At 34.9% G+C, this 13,301-nt stretch overlaps 1 protein-coding gene across 7 annotated transcripts in view; it reads left to right on the top strand.

Annotated features, from left to right (window-relative positions):
- The window catches only part of LOC138315203 (MORN repeat-containing protein 1-like), a 41,739-nt gene that overhangs the window by 16,622 nt on the left and 11,816 nt on the right, over window positions 1-13,301 (top strand). For 5 of the 7 annotated variants that reach the window (XM_069256032.1, XM_069256028.1, XM_069256025.1 and 2 more), the window contains exons 5-10: window positions 3,651-3,674; window positions 8,548-8,635; window positions 8,933-9,143; window positions 10,783-10,897; window positions 11,314-11,444; window positions 11,930-12,076. In XM_069256032.1, coding sequence (XP_069112133.1) covers window positions 3,651-3,674; window positions 8,548-8,635; window positions 8,933-9,143; window positions 10,783-10,897; window positions 11,314-11,444; window positions 11,930-12,076 — 716 coding nt within the window. The remainder of the gene's footprint in view (window positions 1-3,650; window positions 3,675-8,547; window positions 8,636-8,932; window positions 9,144-10,782; window positions 10,898-11,313; window positions 11,445-11,929; window positions 12,077-13,301) is intronic. The other 2 variants (XM_069256030.1, XM_069256027.1) reach the window with 2 other exon arrangements.

The raw sequence follows: 13,301 nt of genomic DNA, 5'->3' as shown, positions 1-13,301 counted from the left end.
ATAATAGACAATAAGTTCTATATATGTTAGTAAGTAATGTAGTTTTGTTGTAATTCCATGATATGCACCAAGGGTATATTTATAATACAGACATCCTAGATCAGAGACCCCCTCCCCTTGTTACTTAGATACAGACCCCCTAGATCAGTGACCCCCTCTCCGTGTTACCTAGATACAGACTCCCTAGATCATTGATCCCCTCCCCTTGTTTCTTAGATACAGACTCCCTAGATCAGTGATCCCCTCCCCTTGTTTCTTAGATACAGACATCCTAGATCAGAGACCCCCTCCCCTGTCAACTGGATACAGACATCCTAAATCAGAGACCCCCTCCCCTTGTTACTTAAATACAGACCCCCTAGGTCAGAAACCCCCTCCCCTGTCACTGGATACAGACATCCTAAATCAGAGCCCCTCCCCTCCCCCTAGATCAACCCCCTGTTCTGATACCACCAGACCCCTAGATCAGGACCCCCTCCCTGTACTGATACAACATTCTAGATCAGAACCCTTCCCCATGTTACTTAGATACAGACATCCTAGATCAGTGACCCCCTCCCCATGTTACTTAGATACAGACATCCTAGATCAGTGACCCCCTCCCCATGTTACTTAGATACAGACATCCTAGATCAGTGACCCCCTCCCCTTGTTACTTAGATACAGACATCCTAGATCAGTGACCCCCTCCCCATGTTACTTAGATACAGACATCCTAGATCAGTGACCCCCTCCCCTTGTTACTTAGATACAGACATCCTAGATCAGTGACCCCCTCCCCTTGTTACTAAGATACATACACCTTAGATCAGAGACCCCCTCCTCTTGTTACCTAGATATAGACCCCCTAGATCAGTGACCCCCTCCCCTTGTTACTTAGATACAGACATCTTAGATCAGAGACCCCATCTCCTTGTTACTTAGATACAGACTCCCTAGATCATTGACCCCCTCCCTTTGTTACCAAGATACAGACTCCCTAGATCAGAGATCCCCTCCCCTTGTTACTTAGATACAGACTCCCTAGATCAGAGACCCCCTCCCCTTGTTACTTAGATACAGACCCCCTAGATCAGTGACCCCCTCCCTTTGTTACCTAGATACAGACCCCCTAGATCAGTGACCCCCTCTCCTTGTTACTTAGATACAGACTCCCTGGATCAGTGATCCCCTCCCCTTGTTACTTAGATACAGACTCCCTAGATCAGAGATCCCCCTCCCCTTGTTACTTAGATACAGACTCCCTAGATCAGTGACCCCCTCCCCTTGTTACTTAGATACAGACTCCCTAGATCAGTGATCCCCTCTCCTTGTTACTTAGATACAGACTCCCTAGATCAGTGACCCCCTCCCCTTGTTACTTAGATACAGACTCCCTAGATCAGTGATCCCCTCCCCTTGTTACTTAGATACAGACTCCCTAGATCAGTGATCCCCTCTCCTTGTTACTTAGATACAGACTCCCTAGATCAGTGATCCCCTCCCCTTGTTACTTAGATACAGACTCCCTAGATCAGTGACCCCCTCCCCTTGTTACTTAGATACAGACTCCCTAGATCAGAGATCCCCTCCCCTTGTTACCTAGATACAGACCCCCTAGATCAGTGACTCCCTCTCCTTGTTACTTAGATACAGACTCCCTAGATCAGTGACCCCTCTCCTTGTTACTTAGATACAGACCCCCTAGATCAGTGACCCCTCCCTTGTTACTTAGATACAGACCCCCTAGATCAGTGACCCCTCCCTTGTTACTTAGATACAGACCCCCTAGATCAGTGATCCCCTCCCTTGTTACTAGATACAGACCCCCTAGATCAGGACCCCCTCCCTTGTTACCTAGATACAGACCCCCTAGATCAGTGATCCCCTCTCCTTGTTACTAGATACAGACCCCTAGATCAGTGACCCCTCCCTTGTTACTAGATACAGACCCCTAGATCAGTGATCCCCTCTCCTTGTTACCTAGATACAGACCCCCTAGATCAGTGATCCCCTCTCCTTGTTACTTAGATACAGACTCCCTAGATCAGTGATCCCCTCCCCTTGTTACCTAGATACAGACCCCCTAGATCAGTGACTCCCTCTCCTTGTTACCTAGATACAGACCCCCTAGATCAGTGACTCCCTCTCCTTGTTACTTAGATACAGACCCCCTAGATCAGTGATCCCCTCCCCTTGTTACCTAGATACAGACCCCCTAGATCAGTGACTCCCTCCCCTTGTTACCTAGATACAGACTCCCTAGATCAGTGACCCCCTCCCCTTGTTACCTAGATACAGACCCCCTAGATCAGTGACTCCCTCTCCTTGTTACTTAGATACAGACTCCCTAGATCAGTGATCCCCTCCCCTTGTTACCTAGATACAGACCCCCTAGATCAGTGATCCCCTCCCCTTGTTACCTAGATACAGACCCCCTAGATCAGTGATCCCCTCCTTTTGTTACCTAGATGCAGACCCCCTAGATCAGTGACCTCCTCCCCTTGTTACCTAGATACAGACCCCCTAGATCAGTGATCCCCTCCCTTGTTACCTAGATACAGACCCCCTAGATCAGTGATCCCCTCCCCTTGTTACCTAGATACAGACCCCCTAGATCAGTGACTCCCTCTCCTTGTTACCTAGATACAGACCTTCTAGATCAGTGACTCCCTCTCCTTGTTACCTAGATACAGACCCCCTAGATCAGTGATCCCCTCCCCTTGTTACCTAGATACAGACCCCCTAGATCATTGACCCCCTCTCCTTGTTACCTAGATACAGACCCCTTAGATCAGTGACCCTCTCTCCTTGTTACCTAGATACAGACCCCCTAGATCAGTGATCCCCTCCCCTTGTTACCTAGATACAGACCCCCTAGATCAGTGACTCCCTCTCCTTGTTACCTAGATACAGACCCCCTAGATCAGTGACTCCCTCTCCTTGTTACTTAGATACAGATTCCCTAGATCAGAGATCCCCTCCCCTTGTTACCTAGATACAGACCCCCTAGATCAGTGACTCCCTCTCCTTGTTACTTAGATTCAGACTCCCTAGATCAGTGACCCCCTCCCCTTGTTACTTAGATACAGACCCCCTAGATGCTAGATACCTCCCTTGTTACATTCCCTATCACTTGGTTAAAGGAGACTTTCTCTTTCCCCTCTCTCACCTCTTCGTTCACATGTTTATCCCATCACTATGCACACCCCTGCAATTTTATCAAATGGTGGAAAAAAACAAGCCATTATGTATACCTTTATGAGGTGATTTAGTGTCAGCTCTTTAGATCCTCATGTTTCTTTTATCATTATATTTTGTACAGTGGTACTATAGTCTTTACTGGTATCCCTATAAATGCCACTCAGACGTGTAGACTATTAGGTATGATTTAAAAACAAAAAATATTGAAGAGTTTATTATTTGCATAAAAATTGACTTAATTTCTGAATTTGTTAAAAGATTTTTATCAGTATATTATTATTCTTTACATTGTGTCACAATTTTAATCTTTGAAATATTATCTTCTTATTTGACTTAATTTATAAATGTAAACGATAATTTTTTTTCCTGAGAAGCTTTGACAATGTTGTGGATGTAATTTGAGTCGTTGGTGTGGATTAATTAGCACAGTGTTGTTTCCTTAACTGATTCACCCTACCTGTTTGTAGATCTGTGCGTGTTGACGGCGTCAGGTATACAAAATATGCTACAAGTTTCTGTGTTGGTTTGTTAACAAGTTGACCACTCTGCAGCTCATAATTGGCTCTGCTAATGTTAAAATATATATATATATCTTGGTGTGTTATGCAAACTCACATAGTTTTTGAAAATTAAGCTTAAAAAAATTGACATTGTAGTTGTCAAAACTGTCAATCTCGGAAATATAAGCAATATTTTGGTAAATATGGAATCTGATCTGAAATGTTTTTTTTAATATAATGAAAAAAATAAGTTAGAAGGGAGATAACTCCAGGCCAACTATGATACTGAGTGATCAATTTGCATCGTCTAGGAGCTCTATTTTACTTCTGTAATCTACCAAACCCAAACTAAAAATTCAGTTAAGGTCACTTTCTCTGTTTCCTTTATGGAATGATGGAATGAAATCTTGTGATGTGTTTTATGCATGCTCATTGTGAATATCTCCCTTATTTGAAATTTGAATAAAAAAATTGTCAATTTAAAAAAACAAACCAAGTCATAGAAAGATGATTTGATGAAGGTATTTAAAGATTTTAGCAAAAAAACATAAAATGATAAAGTTACTTCTTAATTTGAGATAATTAAGAATTTCATTTTTGCCATATACTTATCAGATGAAAATTTCCATTTTTGTGATTTTACATTTAAGCTCCGTGCTATACCAGATACTCTTTGAGAAATTGACAATTTTTGAGCATGTTATCCATTATATTACCAGTTATTTGATTTCTTAATTTTGGGCGCTATTTCACAATTTTCCCTAATTTAAAGAAATGCCTTAATTAACTTAAAAATTCCCCATAGGAATTAAAGCATTACAAAAGTTACTAGAAAATCTTAAGTTATGGAGACTTCCATAAAATTTGTCTTTCTTTTCTGTGAAGATTTAGAAAATATTCATGAAACTGAGCCCTGTAACATTTATGGAAATCAAAATCCACTTGACTTCCCAAAATTTCAGCTGTTGCAAATTCTAATTTATTGCTACACATATTTGACACGGAACTTCACTTCTGTAGGGTTTATGAATCTGCTAGCTGATTTTATTTCAGTATACTTTTAGAAATATATAGGCCAAAATAATTAGATTTTAATTTAAATGAGTACACAGGAGTAAGAAGGATTGTTTTGCTTATGATGCCTTGTTTGATGTAGCTTTTGCTAGCAGATCATGGCTTGTTTTTTGAGATGGTGAGCTTAAAGATCACAGATATTTCTCTTCATGATGGTGCCATATTTAGCGTCACAATGTATTTTGTATACAATTAATGACATGTATTTTCTTTTCTTTTGATTTAAAACAATATTTAGCTGTTTAATATTCACACACTTTACTGATATCAAGCACAGATATAGATCATGTACAGCTTATATACTTATTAATAACACGAAACAAAGCACAGACTTCTAATTGTTTTGCATTCAAACTAGCACAACTTATATTTTTGTTAATGTTTTAGAATTTGGAAGTCTTTATTTTTAATGTTTATTTGTAACAAATGTTCAATTAATATGTTATAATTTTTTTGAAACTTTTATTCAAATAATTGATATGTTCTAATGTGTACACCTATATTTTTTTTAATCACTGAGACTTTTGTTTTCTTTGTTTTTCGGTAGTGTACAAATTAAGTTAATAAAAACCTTAATTTTTTCTTAGAAGTATCATAAGTAAAACATTTAGACAAGATTTAATAAGGAATTTATTGATAGATTACGTGTCTGTGCCCTTTGTACATTGTACCAACAACCTCTTAATGTTGGAAGTGAGTTACCTCCCTTGATTGATTATCCCCATTTGTTTTCTGACCAAAATCAGAAACACCTTGCAATTGTCAAGTCTTTGTCTGATAAACGTATTTCCTTTATGAAAATTTAAATTTCTTTTCATAAAAATTAAAGAGAAATAAAGAGAATCCTCTGATTTCAATTATGGAATTTCGATGGTCAATATATGATTGATATTCACACAAAATTCCATAAAATTTACTTTAATCTATGTTTTTAGTTAATCATATACTGGTACCCTCAACTTGAGATTGATGTACCGTAATCATTTTCAAAAAAAGAAAATATATGAATTAGCTTACTCATAATGGCTACCATGGATATTAACGATAGGGAGTTTGGTAAATAGAATATGATATGACTTTTTCATGTTTCAGGCAATTTGATGTAAAGTATTTAAATTATTATTGTTTGCTTATAATGCTTTTATGAAATAAATATATATGATATCTAGTACTTGCTGGAATTAAAATGGAACAACAATTAACCATTATAATAATAAGCATCATTAATGCAAGGTGATTAATACATAAGGTTTTACTGGAAAAAGGATGACATAGGTATGTACATGTATGTTTATATATAAACTGTATAACTTTAATGCCATGATATGAACACATATTCTGTACTAAATGGGTAAAAATGGTGATTTAATTATGATTAACAATAATGTTCGTGATACACAATTGCTATTAAATATGATACTGTACAGGCAGTAATTTTTCGTTGGGATGATATCTTTTTCAATTTGTTGGAATATTTATATGTCACAAAAATTGTTTTGTAACATCAAAAGATTAAGAAAAAGATAACTATTGCAAAATATTTATTTGTGAAAATTATAAAATTTTAACTTGACTGCATGATTTTCTGAAGGAAAAATCACAGATCGCTCCACAGGCATGAAAATAATTACCTAACACTGTGCTGTATTGATATCTTTTGATTAAAAATTCAGTAACAATTAACATATGTATAAACATTTAAGTATAACTGTTAAATTCAATAGGATATTAATAATTAACTCAACAAAATTAACAGTAATACTGTACATTAAAACATTTATAATATATTTACTTTACCAGGTAATTACATATCTTACTTTCATGATACTTACACCAAAAAATAATCTAAATAATTGATAATGGATGGCTTTAAATATTGGCCAGCTCTTTCCTCAAATATTGTTTATAAATATTATTTCAAATATGAAATCATTTTCATTTCTTTATTATTATGATGCACAGTGTACGTATAGCAATGATTATGATTTGTATAACTACATTTTATATTGTTTCTAAACAAGAAACTTTACCAAGGAAATTCAAATGAGGGCTAAACAGGCAAAAGATATATTCATTTTTGAAAATCCACAGTGTATATGTAGTACATGTATATCATTTTGTGTTTAATGCGATAGTAATAAAGTTTTCTTGGTAAAGATCGTAAATCACCAAAATCGTAAAAATCAATGTTTGCAGTAAAATTTCCATTGTTTTTTGTGCTATATATAAATAGGAACAAACAAAAAATATGAAGCTAAAAATGTCTATGACATAGAGAGTGTCATGAATATGAAATGAGTATATATATATATGTACTTTTGAATGAATTAACATAATCTCTGAGGTTTACTATTAACTTAATTCCATCTTAAAGTATTAAGGCCTATTAAGAGTTATAAGAAAAGAAAAATTCTGTCAAGAGTTTTTTTCTTTATTCATTAATAATAATTCAGTATATATAATTTGTGATCAACAATGATATATATAAATTATACCATATTTAACTCATTAACCCCTGAATACACATTTAGACTCCTCTAAATCAAAGACTAGACCAGTCCATTATGAAATTTCAGGGATGAATGACTTAATAAAGTAACACCTATGGTAGCTGAGGCAGTGGTTGTAAGTGGATCAATCCATATAGAGGGAGGGGGTAACTTAATTAAAATATAATCTTAATTATCTGTCTTAAACTATGATAAAATGGAACTCTACATTGAAAGAGAAAGGGACACTTTCAAGAAAACTGCATGGTGATAAAATACAGCATTTTCTCTACATTATCCATATGCAGACATAATCATTCTGATGTTTTAATATTTCTCTGTGAAACCACTTTTAAATTCCTCCCTAAACTTGTTTTTAAAATCCCCACTTATTTTCCCTCTAACATTTATCCTTGCCACTTTTCCCATACCCCGAGTTTATCCCCATTCCTATCTGATTGTCTTTTGTCATTTATATCCAAGTCAGTTTGTTTGTCAACATATTTGGTTTTCAATGCCTATGCTTGGATGTTGCCATTTATTTATCTGTGTAACTTTATTGTATATATATATATCCTTTTATCCCGAAAATTACATTTATCATCAACAGCTAGGTTAACAAACTGACTACCGTTCAATCATCTTGATGATGTTTTAGCCTTTCCTCAAAATGACTACTCAAGAACTCGGCCTATTCAAAAAAGTTTATTAAAGTTTTTCCAGGAGAAAATCTTGATTTATATACATTTTATTTCAATTCAGTTTGCATAATAAAGGTTGAATAAAATCATGAAAATCAACTTTTGCTCAAGAACAAGACACTTAAATTAGGTCAAATATTTTGAGCAATATTGGCATGCTGGTATCAAATGAATGACCTTGAGTGAAATTCAAGGTCATAAGAGTCAATTATGTTAAAATTTATACGGAGAATTGATATTAGTCCTGTATAGCTACAAATCTGGCATAAATTGCTATCACATTTTCCTTTTGAATTATCTTGAGAACAAGCTTCAAGGCCATAGAGTATGAGGATATTTTAAAACAATTAATGTTACTCGATATCCTGCAAGATATACATTACATAGTAAAAACGCACAGGGAATCTAAAAACCTGTCATTATAGACAGACTGTCTTTATATACAGGCAGTCGTTAGAGCAGGTTTTACTATACATTTATAGGTCAGTTTACCAGGCCAATTGGGCCTCTTGTTTCAATATCATTTTTATGCAGCAGGACCATGATATTCCATTTTAACATCTGTTTTGATCAATGTTTTCTAACCATGTGGTTTTACAGTAATGGTGATAAGTATGCTGGTCAATGGGAAAATGACCGACGGTACGGAGAGGGAGAACTTACAAGTGTTAATGGAACTGTTTACACTGTAAGATATACCTTAACACAGTCTTCTGTAGGTTAAAGAAATCTCAACAACAACAAAAATAATAAAAAATTGTTTCAATGACCAAAATATTATATAAATACTGTGATGATTCCTTTTGAATTTAATAGAAACCAGTAAGTATCTTGTATTTGCCCCCTACAATGCTCAAATATTGAAATACTAAATAGTAAACAAGTCCTTGTGTAAGTTTGTGTTCAAGTAATCTAATGAGAAGACAGTGCTTCAAGCTGTATAAATATTTTAACCATGACATTGAGACATATTCTTTCTGTGCAGGGCCAATTTATCGATAACCTATTCCATGGTACAGGACTCCTCAAACATATATCAGGGTATTACTATAATGGCGAGTGGGAGTTCGGTCAACCGGTCAAGTTTGCCACTAAACTAGTCATCAAGCTGGAGGAAAGTCCTTGTATCATCAGACAAGGGGTCCCATTCTCTGTCAGGGTGGAGTGTCAAAGTGAGGACGGCGAGGTTATAGAGGGTAGGTGTCTAAATCATTCAACAGCCAATTGGAGAGTAGGTATCCAGTTCATAGAACAGCCAGGTTGTGGAGGGTAAGTATTCAAATAAATAAACAGCAATGTTTTGGAGGGTAGGTATTCAATTTAATGTACAACCAATATATCTAGGGTGGATATTCATTTCAAGGTTAAAGAGGTCAAGCCATGGAGGATGAAGGTCATTGAGAATAAGTATCCTATTCAATGATGACTATTGAAATTAGTTTGTTCGATGGGTGGGATTATCTCCCCTCATGAATGTCATTTTGGGTTAATTTGATGATTGAGATTATCTTCCATGAATGCCATTTTGAGGTAAGGAACTTTTGTAGTAGCTCACTGTTCAAATATATTATAAATAGGCAGTCATTCACAAACCAAGGACAGCCAGAAAAATAAGTATAATTAGGGCCCCGCATCGAGATGCGGGTGCCCTATAGTAATCAGGTTGTCCGTCCGTCCGTCCGTCCGTCCGTCCGTCCGTCTGTCTGTCTGTCTGTCTGTCTGTCTGTCTGTCCGTCCGTCCGTCTGTCCGTTTTTTTTCTTTTGCACATTAATGATGGAAGGGAGTGGAGTATTTTCCCCATATTTTACATGATGATTCCCCATCCATCCTAGATCTGCTTGGTAATTTTTCAGGCTGAAATTAAATTAAAAAATCGGCCATCTTGGATTTTAACATTTAAAAAAATCACAATGTTGTTGCTCTTAACTGATAAACATTTTGTTATAACATTATGATGCAAAGTTGTTCAGAATTAAACAAGGAGTTGACTGTCCAAAGGTAAGGTCATGGGCCAAGGTTACTAAGTCAAAGGTCAAGGTCAAATTTAAAAAAAATTATTTTCTCATGAACATTTTGCTACAACATTTATAATGAAGCAGAGTTGTTCAGAATTAAACAAGAAGTCAACTCACCAAAGGTTTGACTGACCAAAGGTAAGATCATGGGGTCACTGCATCAAAGGTTGACATTTTCCATTTTTGGACTTATTAACAATTTGTTATGACATAATAAATAAAATTATTCATTGCTTAATATATTAATTAAAGTCAATATGATTTGAATCAAAATGGCTACATGATATGATTAGATATACCATTCCACAGAGTTTATTTGCAGATACAACTCTTATGGAAAAAAAACTTTTACATGATTAAAATATTTGAGCAAGACCTTTATTCCCTTCCTTTCACATTTGTTATGTGTTTCTTCAGCAAACTATGAGGTTTACCTTGTTTAAAAGGGGTATTTGAGTTAATTGTATGCTCTTAATGTAATGTTAGCTTGGAATCAGGATTCAAGTTAAATACTTGGAAGACTTTTTCCAAAGAATTATAATAATGTACCATCATCGGTTTCCCAATTAATGTTGACATTAATTATTTATTAGCAACATATAGCTAACACGGAAGAATTCGTTGTCAAAATACTACTTTTTCACTTAAGCACGTCAGACACATAGCGGGGCCCTTTCTGACGTGTCAGTGTTCTAGTTATGTAAGTAATTGCTCAATCTGTAGACATGTTACAGACACATTTTAATGTAACCTAGAGCAGATTTCTTTATTGTGGATATTATATAAGTTGTTGATAACATTATAATTTGTTTTCTCTAGAACACGGCCGTGAGCTACGCCTACAAGTAGGATTCAAGTATTATCCACCAAAGGAGGGTTCTGTCCTGTTTGATATGATTGAGGATGTGGAGGACCAACCAATAGATACACCATTGTAAGTAACTTCAAATCTCAACATTGACTTGCCAAATAAACTTAATACTTTTTTTCAAAAATGCTTTTCATTTTTAAGTATAATTTTCATCAATTGATTTTAAATAGCAAGGCCACCGTAGATGTTTAAGCCTCCTTAATAAAACTGCATGCCTGAAAAAAAATATTCTTCCTTTGTAAAAACTATTTTCAGATCATCTGTTTTCAGAAATGTGAATTTGACCAATTTATTGTGAACATTGTTGACCCATACTTATACTTTAATTTTGACCAGTGAATTGCCATATCACTTCAATGAATTTAGATTTGACCAGTAAAATTAATGCTTTAATGAATGAGTGGTCATAGATTTGACCAATGGAATATCTTGTTTAATTGGTTGCAATAGATTTTGACCAATGAAATGGCTTGTTTCAGTGGTTATCAGGTGGTACCTTACCCGGTCTCTGACCAAATCAACATATCTGATGCTGGTGATGGACCCACAGACGAAGACGATAAGGAGGATGAATTATCAAAGTCACATACACAAACAGACATTATTGAGGGTACTATTGTTATTGTCGTTACCTTTAATTTATTAAAAGTTTTGGAAATTTCAGAGCGCCTGAAAATTGTGTTTTTTCATACAAGGGGAGATAATTCAATATGGTGAAGGATGTTTTAAATGTAGCAACATTTTGATTTAGTACTGTACATGTAAATTGTTTAATATGTTCTCAAACAAGATCAAGTCTGGCTCCTGATTTCTGTTCTTAATTTTCTGTCATTTAATGAAGTAAGCATTTCAGTGTATTTTCAAGATATTACTGAATAAATTGTATTCTTTGGATCAATACCCCTGGTACATAGAACAAAGCTATTATTAAAAGTCAGAAACAGTTGCCTGGAAATATTCAAACAATTTTAAGCTCATTTTTTTAGCTCATAATTCAACTCAATACTAATGTCTATCATTTTAAGCTGAAAATAAACATTGGTGACCTGAACTTGAATTTCAACCTAATTTTCGGGATCTGAATTTGTTTTATAGATGTGCCAGAGGACCAAGGAGAGGAGGAACACGAGGAAGAGGAAAAGGAAAAAGGTGATGAGGGGTTGGAGAGGAAGGTAGAGGAGGATGAGGCTAAGACAGGCGTTGATGATGAGGGTGTAGCAGCAGGAGGAGATAGTGTGCCAGGTCTTTGTAACACTCGCTTCGCTGTGTGCATGCTTTACATAGCCTCTATCGCAACAATTCTTCACTGACATCAGACCTTGTATCCAGTGTGGTTATATTGGCTCATTTAGTAGTACTGTATTTTGAAGAAGAAAAAATCATTGAATCAAGTTTTTTATGACTTAGTTATGTATGAAAGAAATGAGTCAAGTGTTCATTTCACATAAGATTTTATTGGTTAAGACTTTTGAAAAAAACTTGTATAATGTAAAATTATTTAGTTGGGTGTTAAAGGTAATTATTGTTATTTTAAAAATTAATACATGTACAGTATACAAAAATGATAATGATACAAATGTCAGTGAAAAATTTCTTTTCTTACTATAATTCTTTATTGATCATAGGAATCAAAGGTTTTCACAATTAGCATTAGTTATAATCCACACCAATTTATCTATCATTTTAATAATTACCCTAACTTTTACAACTTTTTTAAGGATTGTGGTGCACGTGCACTGACATTAGGTATATATATTCCTATATAAAATAAGCATACATCTTTTAGAAATATAATTCAAATTTATTTTGCATGGAATTGCTCATTAAGATAATTGTCCTTATATATAAAAACATTAGAGCACCACAATGTAGTAACTTATGTTTAAGCATTCAAACATGATACATGCTAATTAATCCAATAATCTACCTCATTATGACTATTGAGAAATTCTGATTGGTATCATTGTTAGACGTAATGTTTCAGAAGTAACATGTTGTGCTACACCGCTAACATCGTTGGGGTAGATACATGCTAAATATGCATGTTTACAGTTAGAAATCTGTTGAGTTTTTTAAATTGTTTTATTAGTTGTCTCCCTTTATGAAAACAGGACCACTTTGCACTAACATTATGGATAAAGTTATCTACTTACATGTAATCACTATTGGTAATGACAATTACTTATACATAAATTCATGAGAAGATTTTTTTGCAATTATCATTTCTGTAATAATAATCTGAATCTGTAATACAGATGAAAAGATATTGCTTGGTCTGTACAATGTATTTTTTTCTTCAAAATCAAGTTGATAAATTCTGTATATGATTATCCACTATGTAGTAGAATTATCTAGACTCTATGCTATGTTTAAACTGACCAAGGTATATGGGTATGAAGCTGACTGCATGTTTTATCAGTAGAATTAGATATTTTTCAGATGTTTTTTCAAATTAATGTGACCGAGG

This window comes from Argopecten irradians, chromosome 2 (assembly GCF_041381155.1).
Source record: "Argopecten irradians isolate NY chromosome 2, Ai_NY, whole genome shotgun sequence".
NCBI lineage: Eukaryota > Metazoa > Mollusca > Bivalvia > Pectinida > Pectinidae > Argopecten > Argopecten irradians.
This window is presented reverse-complemented; position numbering and strand designations above follow the sequence as displayed.